Source organism: Odontesthes bonariensis, chromosome 20 (genome assembly GCF_027942865.1).
Source record: "Odontesthes bonariensis isolate fOdoBon6 chromosome 20, fOdoBon6.hap1, whole genome shotgun sequence".
Classification (NCBI taxonomy): Eukaryota; Metazoa; Chordata; class Actinopteri; order Atheriniformes; family Atherinopsidae; genus Odontesthes; species Odontesthes bonariensis.
Genome location: NC_134525.1, coordinates 2249585 through 2271846, shown reverse-complemented (window position 1 = coordinate 2271846; position 22262 = coordinate 2249585). Strand labels below are relative to the sequence as shown.

Sequence of the window (22262 nt, the reverse complement as noted above, 5' to 3'; positions counted from 1 at the left end):
AACTGCTACATTTTCAATATATAGGATGCATTAAAATAAAAAATAAAATGATTGAGTAGGGATAATTATGGTCTGGGATATGTCAATGATTAGCAACAACATTGATTTTTAGTGATTTTTTATTTTTTTGTTATGGGATATTGACATATCCCAGACCATAATTATCCCTACTCAATAATTCCACTTTGCATTCCATATTTTGAAAATACTGGCACCTAAAGGCTTAAAATTTGGGCTAAAAAGTTCAAATTGACATTTAAAGGGTTCACTTTTTTAAATAATTGAAAATATTTATATATGATGTTTTTAGGTCATTTTAAAAGGGGACAAAAATGTCCCTTTTTTAGAAATTAAGGATTTTTTTTTCTACAACAATGAAAAATTGCATTGTATATGATGTGTGTTTGAAATTTAAAAAAAATAGTAAAAAATGCCCAACTGGACCAAATATGATGAGTATCAGTATTTCCAGTGTGAAATTAAAGGAGTAAGTTCACCCCAAGTGGAGAAAAATGTCCCCTATCAGGGATCAGGGTTAAAGCACTTCAGAGCAGTTAGTTCTGTCCCATCACCGTCTCCATAAAGACGTCTAAATGAGTCGCACTGCACCCCCGACATGCAGGGTTTAGTACCTCTGGTTGTGTTCGTTCTCTCTGCAGCTTGTCCTGATGCAGAGAGCAGAAACAACATTTAGTCAGCTATGATCTCATGCTGCCTATTTTCTCCTGTGGAAGTCAACGGATCCGTAACCGTAACACAACCCACACAGACGGAAGGAAGGCGCTACCTGCTGGGAGTTTAACGTCTTCGGCAGCCTCGAATGTCGCGTCCTCTGGGATGACACAGATAAAAGCGTTGGACACTAAGGTCTGCATGCCGATAACCGACACACCAGGCAGAGCACACCCAAGCAAAAGGTCATCCAGCTTAAAACGGAGGCGTCATGTTGACGGATCAGCATCCAACCGGAGTATTACTTCTATACCCGGAACTTATCATTTCAATGCAAAGAAGCTTTTTGCTATGGGCAATGTGGGCGACCAGGACAAACTCTGGCGCAAAAAAAAAAAAAAAAAAAGTAAAATTAAAAAAAATAAATAAATAAATAAAAAATAAAATAAAAAAAAAATAATAATAAATAAATAAATAAAATAATAAAAATCGCCAGTTTTCTAGACCAGGGGTTCCCAAACTTTTCCATGCCAAGGCCCCCCAAACAGTATCAGCTTCTGGCCCCCTTTGCAAACCACAGACAATGCTACAAAATATGTAAAGAAACATCAACTTTTACAACGTATTTTCTTTCTTTTATTCACGGACAGCAGTTCGCCGTGTGAATGCAGCCTGACTAAATGCTCTTCTTTACGTCTGAAGAAGTCTGCCGGATGTTTTTGTATCAAGTGACGCTGAAGTTTCGAAGGTTTTAAACACTCATGTGAGAGGGTCTCCAGACAGAGGACGCATTTCGTGCAATCGTGGCCATTTTTCTGTACGGCTGTGAAGCCAAACTTAATGTATGCTGCCTCATACTTTCTGATTTTAGTCGGCCAGTTCTTTCGGTCTCTTCCGAGTAAAAAATCTGTCCATTTTGGCTAAGCTAGCTACATGCTAGCTTGAGGAGCAGAGCAGCTTCCGAACAGGCGCAAACCGCCAGGTCTACGATGTTTTGACTGGCAGCCAATCAGAAAGACAAGCATGGCAAACAACATTTCGATATGATATATTATTATAAATTGTATTTTACAATACTCTGCAAAATGTGACAATTTTTTATAATGATGTTTAAAAAAATTAAATTATTTTTTTATTTTTGCAATTTTTTTTCTTATCTTCGCCCACTTTGAAAACCACTGTTCTAGACTACCGCTCATTTCCATGTCAGTTTAGTGGAGTGGGCTCTGGGGCGCCTCATTGTCATGTCAACGTGCTACTTAGAGTCCTACGGGGGGGGGGGGTTAGACTGATCTCAGGCGACACAACACAAACTGCTGCCAGTCCAAATAAACTGTATTTCATTCCTAAAATGAACATAGACCCATATACCTTCATGTAATTAACTGGGTTATGTTGAAAAATTTACGCCCTGGTTCGCCCAGGGCGTAAATCTAGCCAGGTCGGCCTCAGCAAAGAAGAGTCAGTTAGGGTTTCCTTTGCTTTTACTGCAGATCTGAGCTCATTTAAACTGTTCAGCTCTGTTTACAACACGTCTAATGCACGTTTTTTAATGTTAGACTAATGCTGTAGCTTAAACGTTTTAGTAAAGGTGCAGAGCAAAGAAAAACACGCATGCTTTCAGGTTTAAACCCACGTCCCCGACCGAGTTAACGCCTCTCTCTGCTCACTCAAACACAGTCGTGCAGGAACACAAACACACGGACTGTACCTTTACTTCTACCCCTCTTCTTCACCTCCTTCTGCTCCTCTACAAAGTGAAGAAGCACACAAAGCTGCCAGGTGAGCCCCCGGCTCAGTGCAAACAGGATTTTGAGGCGCACAGGTGCACGGTACCTTTGCTCAGCCCGTCTCTCCTGAGCGCTCGGCCCTTTAACTTCTTCTCATCTGAGCCGGCACACAGAAAACAGAGTTAATGAAAAACTATCGGACGGTTTTTCCCACGAGCGCTGGTTAATCAGCCGCCGCTTCCTGAGAAAATAAAACTCTGATAAAAGGCTTCAAAAAGATCTTTAATTTGCTTAAATGGGGAACTTAAACGCTCATTATTGGGGGAATTAAAGATACGATCAATGCAACTGAAGCCGTTTGTGTCCAGATGAAATAAAGCAACGAAGTGAACGAATTCTATCACACTAAACAGGTAAAGTGCAGAGCTGTGAACATGTATGAATCATATTAAAGCTGCAGAACTCAGACTCATCAATAAGCAGGATCAGCCATTAATGAGGTTTCTTTAATGATCTGGGAAAAGACACCTGATAAATTCTTTTAATTGAGATATGAGAACAGACGATTATTAATTAGTGATAACATCAATAACAAAATGAATTGTTCAAACAGCTTGAAAACTCACAGAAAACTCACATGAACGTTTATAGACTTTATTTACCTGATAAATAAGAGTTTAAATCAGATAAAGCTGCATCTTAAGTTCATGTCGGGGGTTAAATCTACCAGAGAGACTTTAAACAGGCCGACAGTGGATTATAAAACACAGTGAACATTGTAGGATCGTTAAATAAACCGATAAAAAGGAAAATGATCGTAAAGATTGGTTCTTTTTTGCCTCGACAGATCAAAACTAAAAAGACTAAATCATTATTATTTTCATTAAAAGAAGAAATACCTTAAACCGGCGTATAAAAACCAAACAAATGCTGATTAAACCTTCTGAAATGTTTAGATCATAGTTAGCGTTGACATGAGAAAACGAGTGAAGCTGCTGATATGTTGGTAAAAGTTGTTTTTCTATTCTTATAAAAACATTTTTTTCTCTTTAACTGACATTTGTTCTTACGGAACAAGTTAAATGTTAATTAAACAAACGTCCTGATCCGGCCGTCATTTCTTTAAAGTGAATATCTGCTCTGAGCTCCTTTCTCCTCCAGCACAGCCTGAACCCTCTCAGACGAGCTTTCTGTCCTTTCTTTAAGGAGTCTTCAGGAATAGTTCTCTCAGCTCCTGTGTCAGGTCTTTGCTGGATGTTTTCCTCTTTCTTAAGGACATCACTTTCAGATCCTGTTCATCTGCTGGAGATAGTTCTTTAGGCCTGACACTTCTTCTTCTGTCCTCCACTTGTCCAGTTTCCTCAAATGTTTTAAGGACACACTGCACACCATGCTGAGATATGCCAAGTTTTCAGCTAACAGCTCTTTGGGAATCACCTTGTTGCTGCAGAAATCCTGTTTTCTGTCTGTCACACTGTGTTATCTTTGCTGTTTTTCACACATGCAGCTAAAGAAATGGGAACTAATCTTAATTCCAGTCTAAAACCCACAAAGAGCTTCTAGATTATTCATTTCTGGTGGCATACAACAGTTTAATCATTTCATTTATATTAATTGTTCCATAATTAGTCATTAGATTATATCTTATATTCCTTTTTTAAGCTTTAAATTGAATCTTATTTACTTTTTATTGATGTTGAATAACATATAATTCTTATTATTGTCTGTTTTTTTCCTACTTTAGACGTGATAACGTTCATTTTTTTGGGATTAGGATTTTTTTTAAACTGAATTTCTAATATTAATTTGACTCTTTTGGTAACTGAAAGCAGTTTTAACGTAAATGTTCAAAAAATTGAAACTATGAAGCTGTTTTTCAAAGATGCAGCTAAAGAAATGGGAACAAATGATGTGTCTCTGTGACAGGCTGCTGGGAACAAAGTGCCTAAAGATCCAGTTTAAAATGTGGACACAACACTGGTTCATCCCTTGAGTTAGGAGCCTTTTTCCTGCCTGAAGGGTTCATAGCTCAGAGTTAAGTGGCTTAATGAAGAAAAAACTGGACTGAAGATGAGTGAAAAGGCAGAAAATGTCCAAAGAGAAACTCTGAAAGAGCTTCAGGAAGCTGCAGAACTGCTGATCAGGACACTTTAAAGGTTACAGGGATGATCAGGAGCTTTAATCAGACCTGAATTAATATTAAAATACTTTAACACAACTCTATGTTAACCATCCTAAACCATAGTATCTAAATATCCCGCTGCAGTTATTTAATAATATTAAATTAGATGGGTTAGCATCTCTACCAGATGATTTTTACAGAATTAAACTGTTTGATGGTCCTTCATAAGATAAGAAAAAAGATAAATAATCCAATAATTGGACTGGTTTCTGGTTTCAAACTTAAAGTTTTTCTCGTCTGTGATCAGAACCTGGATCCTGCTCCAGGTGGACCGGGCTACACTGCAGCCCTGACCGGCCCCCATCGGTCGGACCAGGCAGCCTCCTTACAGGCTCTGCTTCCTGTCCTCCTACTGGTCCTGCAGGTCCAGTATGACCCCTTTAACCTCATCATCCGGTGGGGGCGTCCCGCCCTCAGCCGCCTCCTCCTCCTCCTCGCGCCGCTCTACGGGCGAGGACACTACGTCATACAGGAAGGTGAAGAAGCCATAGATCCAATCAGAGCCCTCCTCAGCTAAAATATTCAGAACCTCCTCAAGCGACTCTGCGTTCGCACTACCGCCGCCATCTTTGGTCAAGCCTGACGAGAGAGAGAGAGGGGGGGGGGAGAAGGAGGGAGGGGAGGAGGAAACGATAAAGAGGAGGAGGGAAGATGGGCGGAGGTGTGGAAGAGCAAAGGATGGAGGATGGAGGCGGAGCCAACCGCAACAAAAGGAGGGTCAAAAAAATAAATGAAGGATGAAGATACGACAAGAGAAAGAAAGTGAGTTAAAGAGGAAGCAGATATCAGGTAAACATTTTCTCTCCGTCTCGTCAGGCGATCGAAACCCGACCGCACGATGTGACCGCACGATGTGACCGCACGATGTGACCGCGATCGAGCTAACGAGGAGTCGCGTGAACCCATAGATATGTATAGAATGGCCAGATGTCTCGTCCGCGTTGCTGGGCAACGGAGTCGAACGTCCGCAGATGGCGGCCATCTTACCACAGGCAGCTCTCTCGCCAACCACATTGTGTTGATGGTGAAACATTCAAACATTCAAGACATAACTTGCTTAATTCTCAAACGTTTAGGTTATTATAAACATCAAAGTAGTAAGCTAATCATCACACTACAGACGAAGTCCATATTTATCTTTTTAAAATAAAAACGTAAATATTTCACGTTTATTTGCCCCATGACTCAACTTTATTTATCCCTTGGGATGACTCCCTCAGGGAAATTCGAGTCCCCAGTAGCTCCAAACACACACATAGGATCTCTATAAATCTAAAATACTCCCACCAGACATCCGCAACATTGACTCTTTACCCCTCTTCAAATCAAAACCCATCCGTTTCAAGCTGCATTCTCCCTCTAGCCTCTTTTTTAACTAGTGTTATTTTATTTATTGTGTTTTTAATGTGTTGTAAAGTGTCCTTGAGCGTTGAGAAAGGCACTTTTTTTTTTAATTAAATGTATTATTATAAAATACAGTATAATATAGAATAATTAATATAATATATAATTAAATTATAATTAATATAGAATAATCTAAAACAAAGTGTAAAAAAGAATATAGGCTATACAAGATATACAAAGTAAAGAGAGTTAAATAAAATAAGTTATAGCACTATGGTTGAGTTATTGCCCATATTGCACTACACTTGTGTTAATTATACATTGCACAGATGACCAAATAAATAAAATATCGCACAGGGTCTTTTAGTATGTAAAATAGTGTAAAATCGTGGAGATTTCTGCGAGATAAGAGTAATAGCGTCAGAGCAGATCACTTACCGTAACTATGGTTACCTCAGGTTTGACTGTCTCACCCTGTGGTAAGATGGCCGACTTGTGCGGACGTTCTAAACTCAGACGTAACACATCTAGCCATTCTATACATATCTATGGGTGAACCCACGCAAAAATCATCCCGTTAAAGGTGGAGGAAACCAGAACAAGAAGACTTTCTGTGCTGAAAATAAAAGGTTTAAAGGTTTGGTGAGCAGGTTCAGCTTTTAGAACGATATCTTTGAACTTATCTGGACTGTTGCTTGTTTTTAAATTCATTTAAATGATTTTATTTGTTTCTCTTTATATTCTTTTATGTATTTTTAATGCTTCTTCCACTCCCTGCTGCAATGCTTTTATTTTATGTGAAGCACTTTGAATTGTTCTGTACATGAAATGTGCTATATAAATAAATTTGATTTAATGAATTAATTTCTAAATCAAATCAAATTAAATCAATCTGTTCAAACTACGTGTTTCTGACTCGTTTTTCCCTAAAATGTGGAACGACCTCCCATTTAACACAAGCCCCGTCACTGTCCATTTTTAAAACCCATTTTTATTCCCTGGCTTTTAACCCAGCATGAGACTCTGTTTCTGTTATTGTTTTTATTGTTTTTACATTGTTCTTATGTTTCATGCCTTATATTTCGTGTTGTTACTCGTGTACAGCACTTTGTATCAGCCACGGCTGTTTTAAAGGGCTTTATAAATAAAGTTGAGCTCTCTGGCTACAGGGGGAATAATAAATAAAAATTTATTTATATAGCACATTTCATGTACAAAACAATTCAAAGTGCTTCACATAAAATAAAAGCATCGCAGCAGGGAGTGGAAGAAGCATTAAAATACATAAAAGAATATAAAGAGAAACAAATAAAATCATTTAAATGAATTTAAAAACAAGCAACAGTCCCTGTAGGGGGAGCCAGAGAGCTAATAATAAAAAGCAGTTATTCACAGTGCAATATCTGCAAAAGACTGGAGATCAGCACTGGAAAAAATCAAAGTCTTACCAAGTATATTCGTCTCATTTCTAGTCAAAATATCTCATTACACTTAATATAAGACACAACTGCCTAACAAGTACTATTTCAGCCAGATATAGGGACTTGTTTGAAGACAATACATCTGGAATATCTTGTTAAATGAAAAAGTCTTGAAAACAAATTGTTTTGAGTCACATATCATATGAAACAAGCTTTTTTTTTACATTTGAAGAGGTTTTTAAGCTAATTTCAAGATCACTTTTATCTCAAAAGTCCTAAATATCACATCTTATTTCAAGAAATCTTGACAAGCCGATTTTCACTAGTTCCATTGGCAGATTTTTTTGCTTATTTCAAACAAAAACGTCTTTTATTTGTTGTTTTTTTAATTATATTTGGAGGGGCATTTTTTCCAGTGAGGGGAGAAACCCGGCCAAAGTGGTTCCGGTTCAGGTTCAGAACACTCTGGGTCAGGAAGCCGGCGCTACAGTTTGTGAAACCACACTAAAGGAAGCTCTCAGGAGGCGGAGCTATGAAGACCAACCACAACAACGAAGCCTGTGTGAACGCCGTGTTCAGAGATCATCGAGCATGATTACACGAATCCAGAAAAAATACTAATTACAGAGTTAGTCCGAACAAAATCGGACTTTTAAAAAGCACGTAAACACGTAGAAAGTCGTACAAAAAAGGAGATTATTCAAAACAAGCCAAGATAAAACAGACTTATTAGACACAGATGGTCCCGGCTGCTCTGTTCAGGCTCCAAACTTCCATCTTTCTGCATCTTTCAGGTGTTTATTAACCCAGCTGAACTCCCCATAAAGCTGCTCTCATTCACAGATTTTTCTCTTTCTTTTCGCTCACTGAAAGCGTTTCCAGACTGGTCGCTCTGCTCTAATAAAATCCTGATTTTAGAACCACAGAATCAGCATTAAAGCAGCTTAAAGACGGCGTCTGAGCAGAGAATTCAGCTGGACTCACAATGAAATGAACCCTCACAGATGTATAATAGCTGTGCATTAGAGATGAAAACAGGAACATTAAAACTGTTTGCTTGCCTTTTAGGCTTTATAAATAAAACATCCTCATTTATAGACCCTGCTATAAATAACGAGCACCGGCTGCTGTTTAAAACAACATTTTAAAAGGAAGATGGTGTTATTAAACCGTCAGTTTGCAGGAAAACCAGACAAACACTGAGATCTGCTGAGATAAACTGTCTCAGAATGCACCAGAGGGAGGTTTAGAGGTGGATTTAAGACGTTTAAAGTGACTAACAGTGGAAAATTGTCACTGAGCTGTTAGTGCAAGGATGCTGTGGGTCAAACTCTGAGATCTGCTGAGATAAACTGTCTCAGAATGCACCAGAGGGAGGTTTAGAGGTGGATTTAAGGCGTTTAAAGTGACTCTAACAGTGGAAAACTGTTAACAGTTCTCTCTGCATATGGTTAAATAGGGTTTTACTGCACTTCAGTAACAAGTTTGGACCGTTCAGTCAGAGCCGGCCCAAGGCATATGCCAACTATGCGGTCGCTTAGGGCCCCCACGCCACCAGGGGGCCCCAGAGAGCACCGAGACGTTGTGATAAAAAAGTAAATATATACATGAAATTAAAATAACATTGAATAATTTAAACAAAATTGTATTACACCAGAAAAAAATAATAATAATTTTGACAAAATACTAATAATAGGTTAATTTATGCCTCCTGTTGGCTGCTGCCACCGTTGGGCAAAATTATTTAAGTATTGTATTTATTATTTAAGTATTTAATTTTGATTACAACTTTATTTTTCTGTAAGATAATGTGAATGTCATTTGATTCTATTTTGGATTTGGATTTTGAACATTTTGCACACCATTGCACATCTGAAAGAAATTAAACTATTTAACATGTTTACTATAAATGCAGTCTCCAGCCTGCTGATGTTACTTTCAAATAGTTAAATTAATGAGCCATACTTATACATCACTCTTTATGTAGAAGTTAATTAAACCATATTTATGAGTTTGCTATCCCTTTAAGGTTAAAAACAAGAATGACACCTGTATAATGTAAGATGATTACAAATAATGCTAATGATTGTGGGTCCGTTACACACATAACAGTGTAGCCTGTGGAATAATGAGGCATCTGGAGCTGAGGTGATGGTAGGGGGGCCCCAAATGAAATTCTGCTTAAGGCCCCATAAAGGCTTGGGCCGGCCCTGCATTTACTGAAAAACAGAATCTGTGGGGTTTCCTTGAGAAGCAGCGGTTCAGACTCGTGTTGAACGGGAAATATTTACGTTTTATCAGATTTCTGACGCAAAATGTTACGGAAAACAACCAGAGGGTGGGAACTCAGACACGGGAGGCCGTTAGTCGTCCAGAGAAAGGGAGAGTAAGATGTTTCTAAGGCTGTACCCTTTTTTTACTGAGCTCGTTATTTTGTTAGGTGCATTCATGCCTGACACCATCGAGTCAGACCGAACCCCGACGGGTTAAAGGTGCGTTTCACCGCGTTAAACCACATCGTTCGGGCATTTCAGACGGAAAACAGGCGGAAAAATCTGAATGGACTTGCCGAGCAGAACTTTGGCGTCTTCCACGTCGAAGTCTCCGTCTCCGTCTGTGTCGTAGGCCGTCAGTTTACCTGAGGAAGACGAGGAGGAGGGCTGAGTTTTTACAGTCATCACAGCAGAATAAAGTCCATCAGTTCCTTTTTCCCCATCAGAATTCTTTAAATTTACCCGTTTTTAAAACCGTTCATGCAAAATTAAACCAAACTAAAAGGGGAAAAACAGACAAAAAGACTCAGAATCAACACCAGTTTCCATTCATGACAGTTTTGTTATTAATACTGATGGAGTAAGATGGTTGAGCAGGTGGGGGGGTGCCATTAAAATGAAACCTGATGTTGATATGAAGGGAGGCAAAACTAGCACCAAGTGATTGTGAGGTCTGACTTTTTCCTGGAGAACCATTTTGTGATGCAAATGTATTACTCTGTTGAACGCATATTGTTCTGAGAAGCAAAACGCTTTATTTTTTAAACCCCAGCCAACTAGCCGGACTACCTTCATCAACACCAAAACGAGGCTGGAACTCTGCTCACAGGACGCAGCAGGGGGTAAGAAGATGTTCAGAAATGATGCTTCTGATATGGGATGTTACACAGCTTCATGTCAAAAGAGGCGAACTGTCCCTTTAAGGTGTCTACATGCACTTAATAACTCAGTCTGATTGTAATTTAGCCAATAATCCGATCCTTTCAGGGCCATGTGACCCCACTGACAGACACCAGAACAGTGGATCATATCCCTCCATCTGAGCTCTCCACACTGGCTTCCTGTTGGGTTATAAAGCTTTGGATTGAATCATTTATTGTTCTGCATAAAACACCTGTTAAAATTGTGCTTTCAGCTATAGGGTGTCGCCCCCTGCTGGTCATTAGACACAGTGCAGGTTTAATGAATGAGCTAAAACTCAAGAAAAGGGGAAGATACGTCTTTTCTTCACACACGTTTGTCCGCTTCACATTTAATTCCATCAACACACAAACATTTCCACCTCAGAAAACACTAAAACCTGTTCCACGTTCCCTTAAACCTTTAAAAAAAACTCTTTTTACTCGCCTATCTCACATGTTTAGTACTGTTACACGTTGTTTTACTCCAGTAAAACTCGCCCATCCAGTGAGGTTAGATCTGGACTGAAGGTTACAATCAACGCCACTCTGATGCATCACAGAGCGCACGTGGAAGTGCATGAAGCCAGACACGCGTCTTTAAGCACAGTAAGACAGGAGGAAGGATGTGGTGACACCAGCCTGGTCTGTCAGACGGCTGCAGCCTGAGAACTTTTACTCAAAGTGTTCCACCTTAAAGAGTTTAACCTCCTTTCACACCACAGAGTTGAAGTAAAGTTTTCTTTTTTTGAGGTTTAGAACCGGCTTTGAAATCATTTGCATGATGCAGAACAAAAGGAAACAGAGGACTGGTGATGAAGAGCGAACATGAAGCGAGACGAATACGACACCCCAACCTCAATTTTGGACATTTTTGGATGTCTATGGGAGCCGTTTCTGTGATCTCCCACTGCAGAAAAACTAAAAAGCTGTAAATACTGATGCTGTAGCTCATCAATGACATATCCCAGACCTAATGATCCCCCAAAGAATATTTCACTTTGCACTGCATACATTGAAAATATAACAGTTTTTGTGTGTTTTTTAACAGAAATTGGTGTTTACCTAATATACACTGGCATTTAAAGGGTTAATTTTTTTTAAATAATTTAAAACTTGGTGGTTATGATCAGAACTGAAGTGGAATAAAAGATTTATGAAAAGAAAAGTGGAAAAAATATTAACATATGGTATTTTGGGGATCATTTTAGAAGGGGACATAAATTATTATTTTTTTATTTTATTTTTTTAAATCAAACATAGCAAAAAAATTAAAAATCCCTAAAAATCAATGTTGTTGCTGATCATTGACATATCCCCAACCATAATTATGCCCACTAAACAATTCCACTTTGCATTCTATATATAGAAAATATAGCATTTTTTGTGTTTTTTTTTTTTTTTTTTTTTTTTTACAGAAATTGGCATTTACATCATATAAACCAGTATTTAAAGGGTTAAATTTTTTTAAATAATTGAAAACTTGGCGGTTATGATCAGAACTGAAGTGGAATAAAAGATAAGTGGAAAAAAAAGCGGAAAAAAATATTAACATGATGTTTTTAGGTCGTTTTAAAAGGGGACAAAAATGTCCCTTTTCCAAAATTAAGTTTTAAATGAGGTATGAGGGTTAAAGAGAAGAAAACCACCATAAATAAACTGCTTTCAGTCTTAATGTAGGTTCCCCTTTCTGATCCATCAGGCTGCTCAGTTTCTTATGAGGTCAGGACCACGTGCACGCTGCAGAAGCCCGTCTGTGTGAACAGAAACCCGTTCGACTCGGTGCAGCTTTGCTTCAGAAGCCACAGCAGAGCTTAACCTTTGTCTCCAGATAACTCGGTCATATCTGTCATGCTGCGTTTACTCTACAGGAAGCTCTATTATTAGACCCTCACAGCTTCTCCGTCAACTCTGTTCCCCACAATGTTTTCTATAAATGACCATCTGAGCTCATCTTTGCTTTTCAGTCACAACTCTCACAACGAGCAGATGAGTGATGGAGACACAGCGATGGATGCAGAACGATCGACTGAACTCTGACCGTACCTTGTAGAACTTCTGAAAAGTTCATACGGAACTCCTGAGCTCTGGCTGCGTGCAGAAGAAGAGGAGAAAGAAGGTTAAAGAATCAGAGAGTCATTTCAGAGGAGACCTGACATCTGACAGATGATCCCAGAGCTGACAGAGTACAACCCGGGTGTCATTTAGGAGGCAAATATGAGCAGAATATGGTGCACTGAACATGGTTTATGATGAGATAAAAGGCAGAAACATGGAAAAAGATTCGGTTTCTCAACTTTACGGGCTCATTTTCTCCCCTTTTAAGTCAGCGTTAAACTGCTTTTCACTTTATTTGCATGTGTGAAACAGCAAAGATCCGACATATCTGGCCTTAAATGGATGTTTTCCCTCATTATTCAGCATCAGTTAAATATAACATCTGTGTTACTTCCTAAAATGATAAAACCCAACACATTTTCACACAGTGGCCACATCTCATCGTAGTCTGTGTTTTTCTCTTTAATGAAAATTCAACTGGACATCATCCTCGGCCCCCGTTAAATGTGATGAACTGTGATCTTAACAGGAAGTCGCAGCTAATCAACTGATGCATGAGACGCAAACATGAAGCGACTCATCGCTCAAGCAAAACAGGAGTGTTTGGGGCCATAAATTTGTATTATTTGATCGTTCTTATTCAGTTTTTGAATAAAAGAAGGATATGTAAAGACTACACAAAGTCAAGTAAGTTTTGATGATATTATGAAGCAGATTTATTTGATTTATGGTGTTAAAAGTTCAACTAAACTATTAAACCAAAACGCGTTCATACAGTGGCGCTAACTGCTAATCCAGCTATGCTAAATGTAAGATAGCTATCTTTATCATGGCGCTAGCTGCTGATCCAGCTATGCTAAATATAAGATAGCTATCTTTATCATGGCGCTAGCTGCTAATCCAGCTATGCTAAATGTAAGCTAGCTAGCTTTATCATAGCGCTAGCTGCTAATCCAGCTATGCTAAATGTAAGATAGCTATCTTTATAATGGCGCTAGCTGCTAATCCAGCTATGCTAAATGTAAGATAGCTATCTTAATCATGGCACTAGCTGCTAATCCAGCTATGCTGGATTAAAAAAACTGGATTAGTTTTATTATGTAAACTAAATGTTTACATAAAGCTTTATCGTGGCGCTAGCTGCTAATCCAGCTATGCTAAATGTAAATTAGCTAGCATTATCATGGCGCTAGCTGCTAATCCAGCTATGCTAAATGTAAGCTAGCTAGCTTTATCATAGCGCTAGCTGCTAATCCAGCTATGCTAAATGTAAGATAGCTATCTTTATAATGGCGCTAGCTGCTAATCCAGCTATGCTAAATGTAAGATAGCTATCTTAATCATGGCACTAGCTGCTAATCCAGCTATGCTGGATTAAAAAAACTGGATTAGTTTTATTATGTAAACTAAATGTTTACATAAAGCTTTATCGTGGCGCTAGCTGCTAATCCAGCTATGCTAAATGTAAGCTAGCTATCTTTATTGTGGTACTAGCTGCTAATCCAGCTATGCTAAATGTAAACTAGCTATCTTTATCGTGGCGCTAGCTGCTAATCCAGCTATGCTGGATTAAAAAACTGGATTAGTTTTATTATTATTTTATTATAATAAAACTGGATTAGATTTATTATGTAAACTAAATGTTTACATAAAGCTTTATCGTGGTGCTAGCTGCTAATCCAGCTATGCTAAATGTAAGCTAGCTAGCTTTATCATGGCGCTAGCTGCTAATCCAGCTATGCTAAATGTAAGATAGCTAGCTTTATCGTGGCGCTAGCTGCTAATCCAGCTATGCTAAATGTAAAATAGCTAGCTTTATCATGGCGCTAGCTGCTAATCCAGCTATGCTAAATGTAAGCTAGCTATCTTTAGCATGGTGCTAGCTGCCTCAAATGTAAAGCCGTTTTTTTTCTGCCTCCTGCCAGATGGTTTTCAGTTAGCTAAGGAAATCATCTTATTCATCAGAAAGATGCCGCGTACACCGTCCGATATGTGGAGGAATATTTACAACATTTACTAACTAAAGTTTAAATTTGCAACCCTAATCTGGAGAGTGTAGAACTGTAAGTATTAGGTATGTTTAAGGTTAAAACTCTCCTGGGAAATAATGCATGTTGATGAGGTTACGAACACATGACTGAAATGTTGTGAAAGCCCATGTGGTCAGGCTCTCAGTTTCAGAGCGTGGTGTTTGTGAGGGCGAACCGCATTAAGCTGCAGGTCGGAGCAGGAAAACCAGGTCAGCAACAGTGAGAATATGATGTGAACCGTTTAACGGCTGCAGCCAACATCCTGAGAACGTGGCGCTCGCTGACTTCTGCAGCAGACTTCTTCTTTTCTTTGTGCATTTAGCATTTGTTAAAGGTTTCAGTCGTCCTGATCCAGCCATGACACCATAGAGTCTGATGAGCTTTATTAATGCAGCTACTGCACATCTTCCCAATGCAAACGGAGCCAGTAAACTGTAAATAATGGGCTTATAAAGTTAAAATGCTCTCCTCTGTTTTGTCACTCGTCAGAACTCGGGTTCTGGTCCTGTTTTAGGTTTTGGTTCCATTAGTTTGAATGTGATGAGCCACTGTGAGGCAGCTTTGAGGCCTTTTCCCTCTTCAGTTAATGTGGGTCAGGTCTCCAATCTCCCCTCTATGTTCTAAACCATCTGCAGATGTTATGGGTTTATGATTCAGGGATCAAGACTAACTGGATCAGGACTCTCTGATGGAGGAAAGCCTTTAAATCTGTGTGTAAAAAGGCTGAAATAATGCGGCTTTGCATTTGTTTTTCAGTGTTTTTCATTTGTTTTTCATTTGTTTTTCAGTGTTTTTCATTTGTTTTTCAGTGTTTTTCAGTGCTTTTCATTTGTTTTTCAGTGCTTTTCATTTGTTTTTCAGTGCTTTTCATTTGTTTTTCATTTGTTTTTCAGTGCTTTTCAGTGCTTTTCATTTGTTTTTCAGTGCTTTTCAGTGCTTTTCAGTGCTTTTCATTTGTTTTTCAGTGCTTTTCATTTGTTTTTCAGTGCTTTTCATTTGTTTTTCAGTGCTTTTCAGTGCTTTTCATTTGTTTTTCAGTGCTTTTCATTTGTTTTTCAGTGCTTTTCATTTGTTTTTCATTTGTTTTTCAGTGCTTTTCAGTGCTTTTCATTTGTTTTTCAGTGTTTTTCAGTGCTTTTCATTTGTTTTTCAGTGCTTTTCAGTGCTTTTCATTTGTTTTTCAGTGCTTTTCATTTGTTTTTTAGTGTTTTTCAGTGCTTTTCAGTGTGCAGCATCACATGATAAATCCCAGTACATATCAGGCTCAAAGTGTAAATGCAGAAGCTGGAAATCCCACAGCCACTGACATCAGAACCTGTGGTTGGACACCATGACTTCTGTGGACAGCTCAGTCCCATTTACTGGCATTAAATTACTTATAATAAACGTATTTTACTTCCTACACTTTACAGAGTGAAGCGGTTTGTCAGCTTTGGACAAACAGAGTTAAAATCAGCCTGTTCATCATCTGTCCACAGCATCGAACTCTTCCTCACGCTTACCTATGACGCTGTCGTAGTCCACGATGTCGAAGTAGACCACGGCCACCGAGCTCCAGACTCCCAGCAGGGCCAGGACCACAAACCAGGTGAACATGGAGTACTTAGCGCCGCCTCCTCCTGCTGCTGCTCCTGCTGCCTCCGTCTTCTTTCCATTCTTGCTCTCCACCGGTGAAGCCTTCCCCTCTGCAGACACGAAAGCATTCACATTAACTGGAGCTTTAAGGTGTTGGTGAGCAGAACCAAAGCTTTTTAGAGAGAAGAGGCTTTCTCCTGCAGCCGCTTCTGACTGGATTTCTGCAACAAACAGTTGGGCTGCAGCGATACACGAATCCCACGATACGATATTCAGCCAACGATACGATACGATTACATCATTCTCTGAAAAAAAGGGACAGTGTGATTTGACATGAATCGTTGCTGATTGGACCGGTGGTCCGACCTTTGACAGAAACAAACGTGAGAGCTGTGCACAACATTGTTATGAACTAATTTATCACTGTTTTGTATAATGTGACCCCCCCTGGCATTTTATTGTATTATATTAATGTTCTGTGTTTTCACTAATTGGAACGTCTGACTTTTCAATAAAGTTTGCTTTAAAATAAATAAATAAATGTAAAAAATGTTTTGAAAAAAATAAATAAAACAATTAATTAAATAAAAAATATTTTTAATTAAATAAATAAATAAATAAATAAATAAATAATAAAAATTAAAATTAAAAAAAATAAATAAAAATAAAAAATACTCGTGGCCGAAAAATCGATACTTTATCCGGAAACAAAATATCGATATATATCGCAGTATGGATAAAATTGCTCAGCCCTAACAAACAGGCAGACGTGCTAATAAACAGGTAATTTCTGCAGCCATGTTGGATTTTGAGGCCAGGCGAGGATCCTCTGACGCTTTGAGTCAGAAATCCAACTTCGGTGGAAGGTTCTGGTTCATTTTTCCTTCTGGGAACTCGAATGGAAGCTTTTGGGGGTGAAATCGTTGCCTAATTCAATCTTGAGTCAGTTTTTTTTTCAGTTTGCTGTGAAAAGTTTATCATGTTTTAACTTTTAAAGCTGCCAACCAATCAGATCACCTCATTGATCTTAGCGTGATGATAAAGTCTTAAAGGTCGAGGGAAGCATCGTCGCGGCAGCTTGGAAAATGCCGGCGAAGCTTACTGCAATAAAAAGTAAATGTATTTTATTTATACAGCCCTTTACAGACAATCATTACGATGTACCAAAAGTGCTTTACAGCAGGTAATAAATAAAGAGAAGAATAAGTAAAAACAAATAAAAACAATAAAAGAACAGTGAAAGCAATAACATACAACAAAATCGAATAAGATAAAATAAGATAAAAGTGTCATCATATTAAAAGCAATCCTAAATAAGCAGCTTTTTAACTAAAATGTGTTTCTTTGTGTATTTAACCCAAAATGATGATGTTTTTCTGACATAAACTGAGAAGTTTTAATGAGTAACGAAGACGTAAAGTCACAGAGCAAAGGAGGCGAAAATAAAGAGGATAATGAAAAGAAAATTGTGCTTATTATAACCAGATTATCTGTTATTACGTCAGTTAAACAAAGATGGGCTTTCTTCCTCCCATTCGGCTGGTTTTCTCAGGGCAGATTACTTATTCTGATCTTCCAACCACTCTTTAACTATAACTAAAAAAATGTCAAGTGAGAGCAGAGAAAGGCAGGAAACATGAGGAAAAGGAGCTGCGATGTGATCTTTAACTGCAGGCAGCTGAAGGGAGAAACACAGGAAAACTTTATGCAGTTTTAAAAGCATTCAGAGGACAGAGATTAGGCTGGTGGGGCAGGCTGACCCAGAATAGAGTGAGAGACATACAATCAATATGACCCTGACAGGGAAAGATGCCAGCAGCTGTTCCAGGACTGAAATGGCTGCAGCTAAAGACAACAGCTGTCTGCTTTTCTATCACACTTTGGGCTCATTAACGGCCTTAAAGCTGGAAATAGAAACGCACACAATATATCCAGGTCCTGCAGACTTGGATCTGAGCGTTTATCAGAGCAACAAAGCTCGTAAAGTGGCTCCTGTGCTGCGATTAGAGCCGTTAATGGCTGTTATACAGCTGATAACAGCACATAGGGACCTGTGGAGCTCAGCCGGAGGTTTCAGGGGGAAAACGGCTCCTTCGGATGGGTTCAAACCCGTTTCAGGCAGGGGTCGGCCACTCAGAGTAATGTGATCATATCCTTTAGCATCTACAGTTTCAGGGGAACAACTATCACAACGATTCTGGGCTGATACGCACAAGTTTTGGATAGTTTCATGCTTCAGAAACACAAAGGCAGCACTGATATCAGCCGTCCATCCGTGATATTCTGCTTATCCGAGGACACAAAGGCAACAGGAAGGAAACCCAGACGTTCCCTCTCCTCAGGGAGGCGTTCCCAGGCCAGATGGGATACATGATCCTCATAATATGTTCTGGTTCTGACCCGGGGCCTCCTCCCAGAAGGCATCCTAACCAGAGGAACCAGCTCAGCCGACTCCTTTCTATGTGTTCCATCTGTTAATTTGCATTTAAGCATGAATATTTCACAGTATTTTACAATTATTCTAAAATACAGTAAGATACTGTAGTAAAAAAACACCGTAAATTTACAGCAATTCATTACAAATATCGTTTTATGCTGTTAAATTAGTTATCTACTGGTATCGTTAAATTTATTTAACTGTTAATTTATATGTGAGGGATGAATATTCAACAGTATTTTACAATTATTGTAAAATACAGTAAGATACTGTAGAAAAAAAACACCGTAAATTTACAGCAATTCATTACAAATACTGTTTTATGCTGTTAAATTACAGTTATCTACTGGTAAATTGTTAAATGACTGATATAACTGTTAATTTACATGTGAGGGATGAATATTTAACAATATTTTACAATTAGCTCCTCCCCCCAGATGGTGGAGCTCCTCCCCCCGGACATTGGAGCTCCTCCCCCTATCTCTAAGGCTGAGCCCCGCCCCCCTCTGAAGGAAACTGAGCCCCATTTTCCAACACCAGACGGATGAAAATGGTCCAAGACGTTTAACTCGACCCCCAGATGCTTCTTGGATTCTCTGAATTGAATCAGAGACACTAAACACTGTAAAACAGGCCTACTTAAAGGCTTAGCGGCTGTTTTACACTTCATGGCGGCTGTTTTGAGTCTTTTGTTGCTCGTTATGAAATCATTTATTCATCTTTTTTGGTTGTTTAGAGTGTCTCTGTTATCATTTTGCTTCTCTTTGGGGTCCATCAGTCTCTTGGTGGCTGTTTGGGAAATGCTTTCCATGTTATGTCCTTTAGAAAAGTAATTAAATAACTCATATAGCACGTCTTCATTGCATTCACTGAGCCTCCCCTGAAACTTTCTGGATGTAAGTTTCAGATTTTGGGTTAATTTGGCACTTTTGCCACAGACGGCTCCGTCTGATGAGCCTAATAGATGTTTTACTGGTGATAATTTCACTCGTTAATGTGGTTTAAGTCAGTTTATTGACAGTTAATATCAGGAAGAGAGAAGGCCGAGTGTTCGAGTGTACATCATAGAACTCTTTCTTCACAAGATTATCTGATGTGTTAATGTCAGTTTTCAGTGTATTAAGCTAAATTATATTAAAAATATTGAATTTACAGTTTTTATCCTCTTTTTGGTCTCAGATTTGAAGTTTTTTTTTAACTAAAACAGTGCAAACAAAACAAGCTTCTGCATCGAAAATCGACTTCTGTGTTTCAGTGAAGAAGAAACCGAGGAAACAACTCAAAAGTGTGCGATTTAAGGTGGGCAGTGATTGGTTAATCCTGTTGGATCAGTTCATAAGCAAAACACGGCAGACCAACTCATGCTGAGCCACAGTAGCATCTCTTTCCTCTCAGCCTGTAGCCGGGTCACACTTTCCGTGCGCTTCCTGAGAAATGAAGTCCTGCGCAGCGTGTTCGCTGTGAGATCCGAGGCAGGACGAAGTATTTTTCTGTTAAACGCACGATGCACACCAGACACGGTCAAACGAAATGGGTTAAAAATAGGGCTGGGCGAGCTAACTCGTTATTGTCGCGTTAACGCATTAATTATTTAACGCCGATAAATGTTTTATCGCGCATTAGCGCACGTTTTATTTTTTAATAAAACTTTTATTTTGTAAAAGTCTGTCGCTCACAGGCTTTTATTTTGTAAAAGTCTGCTGCTCACAGGCTTTTATTTTGTAAAAGTCTGTTGCTCACAGGCTTTTATTCTGTAAAAGTCTGTTGCTCACAGGCTTTTATTTTGTAAAAGTCTGTTGCTCACAGGCTTTTATTCTGTAAAAGTCTGTTGCTCACAGGCTTTTATTTTGTAAAAGTCTGTTGCTCACAGGCTTTTATTCTGTAAAAGTCTGTTGCTCACAGGCTTTTATTCTGTAAAAGTCTGTTGCTCACAGGCTTTTATTTTGTAAAAGTCTGCTGCTCACAGGCTTTTATTTTGTAAAAGTCTGCTGCTGTCTGCTGTGGAACAGGAAAAGAAAGTAATCGGCGGATCCACCAAACATGGAGAAGGGTACGGAACTTTTACTCGGCCATTTTCATTTTAAAGTTCTTCCAGACGGCGGAGTCAACAGAACCAAAGTCATCTGTAAACTCTGCCAAGTTGAATTGTCTTCTCAGCGTAGTAGTTCCAGTCTAAAATATCACTTAAAGGCAAAACACACAACTGATAGCAGCAAGTCATTCAAGGAAACAGACAGTGGAGCGAGGCTTCTACATAAAAACTACAGAAAGATGCTGATGTTAAAAGTGTGTTTGCACAACAAATGTTATGGCACTTTCATTCATATGGCAGCACATTTAAAATAAAGCTAAATGCTAAAGGCTATACACTACTTTTGGATTCATTTTTGGATTCTGCGTACAAATGCGATTAATCGCGATTAATCAGGGAAATCATGTGATTAATTAGATTAAATAGCTTAATCGTTGCCCAGCCCTAGTTAAACCCAGATGTAAAACCAGATGTAAAACCAGATGTAAAACCAGATGTAAAACCAGATGTAAAACCAGATGTAAAACCAAATGTAAAACCAGACCACACGATGCCGAGCTGTTAAACCTTCACATCATGCCAAAGAAAGCTGATGTGCATCTCCTACCGGCCTCCTGGACCACCGGCTCCTGCCTCTCTGGGGCCTCCTCCTCCTCTTTAGCGCCTCCTAAACGAGCCACAGGGAGCCAGATAAGAGCCCCACCTGAGCCGAGACCCCCCGAGCCTCCTCCACCTGCCCGTCCTACCTGTCTGCTGCACCTCAGGCAGCGGTTCCTCCTCCATCAGGGGCTCCTCCTCCTCCTCGGTGTACACCTCCTCCGGCTCTGCATGGATCTCCTCTACGGGAGCTGCAGGCGGCGGGGGGGCGTAGGAGGCGCCGTAGTGGCTGTAGCGCTGCATGGACCGTCTAAACTGGCGACGCCCTAACCCACCATCAATAACTGAGACCGAGATGGGTTTCCCAGTCTGAAGGGATCCTCCAGAGTCCTCCAGAGACGGAAAGATCACCAAGGAGTACAGAAACTGTTCAAAGCTTTTTCAAAAAGACGACCGAATACTTTGAGAAAACGAGTTTTCTGAAAACTACGATCCCAGAAGAGGAAAGTTATCGCTCATCCAGACGGGCGGAGAGACAAAAGAAAAAGCAGAAAGTCCAGCAGGACGAGGAAGGAGCGCCTCCTCCTCTTCAGAACCTGATCCACACTATTATTAGAGCCGACAAAACCCTGTGACGCTGCGTGGGTCGGATGCCAGAGAGGACAGAATAGCCCACCGACTGACCTTGATGCTTGTTTCCTCACACTGTGCTGCTGTCACCTGAATTAAAGGGACAGTCCGAGACCGGTTAGACCACATATGTCAAAGTCAAGGCCCGCGGGCCAGATCCGGCCCGCAAATTATTTATCTATGGCCCCCTGGATGATATTTAATTACTATTAGAACCGGCCCGCCATAGATTTTTGTATTTTATTTTATTTATTTATATTTATTTTTCAGTTGAATGGACTCAGGGAAAATTGCAGATAAGAGCCATGAGAAAGAATACGACTGATTTGATTTATTTTACTATTTGAAAGCAGTGATCGGTAGGATCATAGAGCAGCACAAT

The 22262-nt window shown here is 39.4% G+C and overlaps 1 protein-coding gene across 6 annotated transcripts in view; it reads right to left on the bottom strand.

Moving 5' to 3' along the window:
- Positions 1-21907, bottom strand: part of unm_hu7910 (un-named hu7910) — a 57005-nt gene extending 35098 nt beyond the window's left edge. Inside the window, exons 1-9 of one of the 6 annotated variants that reach the window (XM_075452522.1) lie at positions 21400-21904; positions 21261-21320; positions 16112-16294; positions 12568-12612; positions 9919-9987; positions 2509-2559; positions 2384-2422; positions 788-832; positions 633-665 (exon numbers count right to left, since the gene is read on the bottom strand). In XM_075452522.1, the coding sequence (XP_075308637.1) occupies positions 633-665; positions 788-832; positions 2384-2422; positions 2509-2559; positions 9919-9987; positions 12568-12612; positions 16112-16294; positions 21261-21320; positions 21400-21553 (679 nt within the window). In that variant the 5' untranslated portion in view covers positions 21554-21904. Of the gene's footprint in view, positions 1-632; positions 666-787; positions 833-2383; positions 2423-2508; positions 2560-9918; positions 9988-12567; positions 12613-16111; positions 16295-21260; positions 21321-21399 lie in introns of all 6 variants that reach the window. The other 5 variants (XM_075452523.1, XM_075452525.1, XM_075452524.1 and 2 more) reach the window with 5 other exon arrangements.
- Positions 21908-22262: the final 355 nt, after the last annotated feature.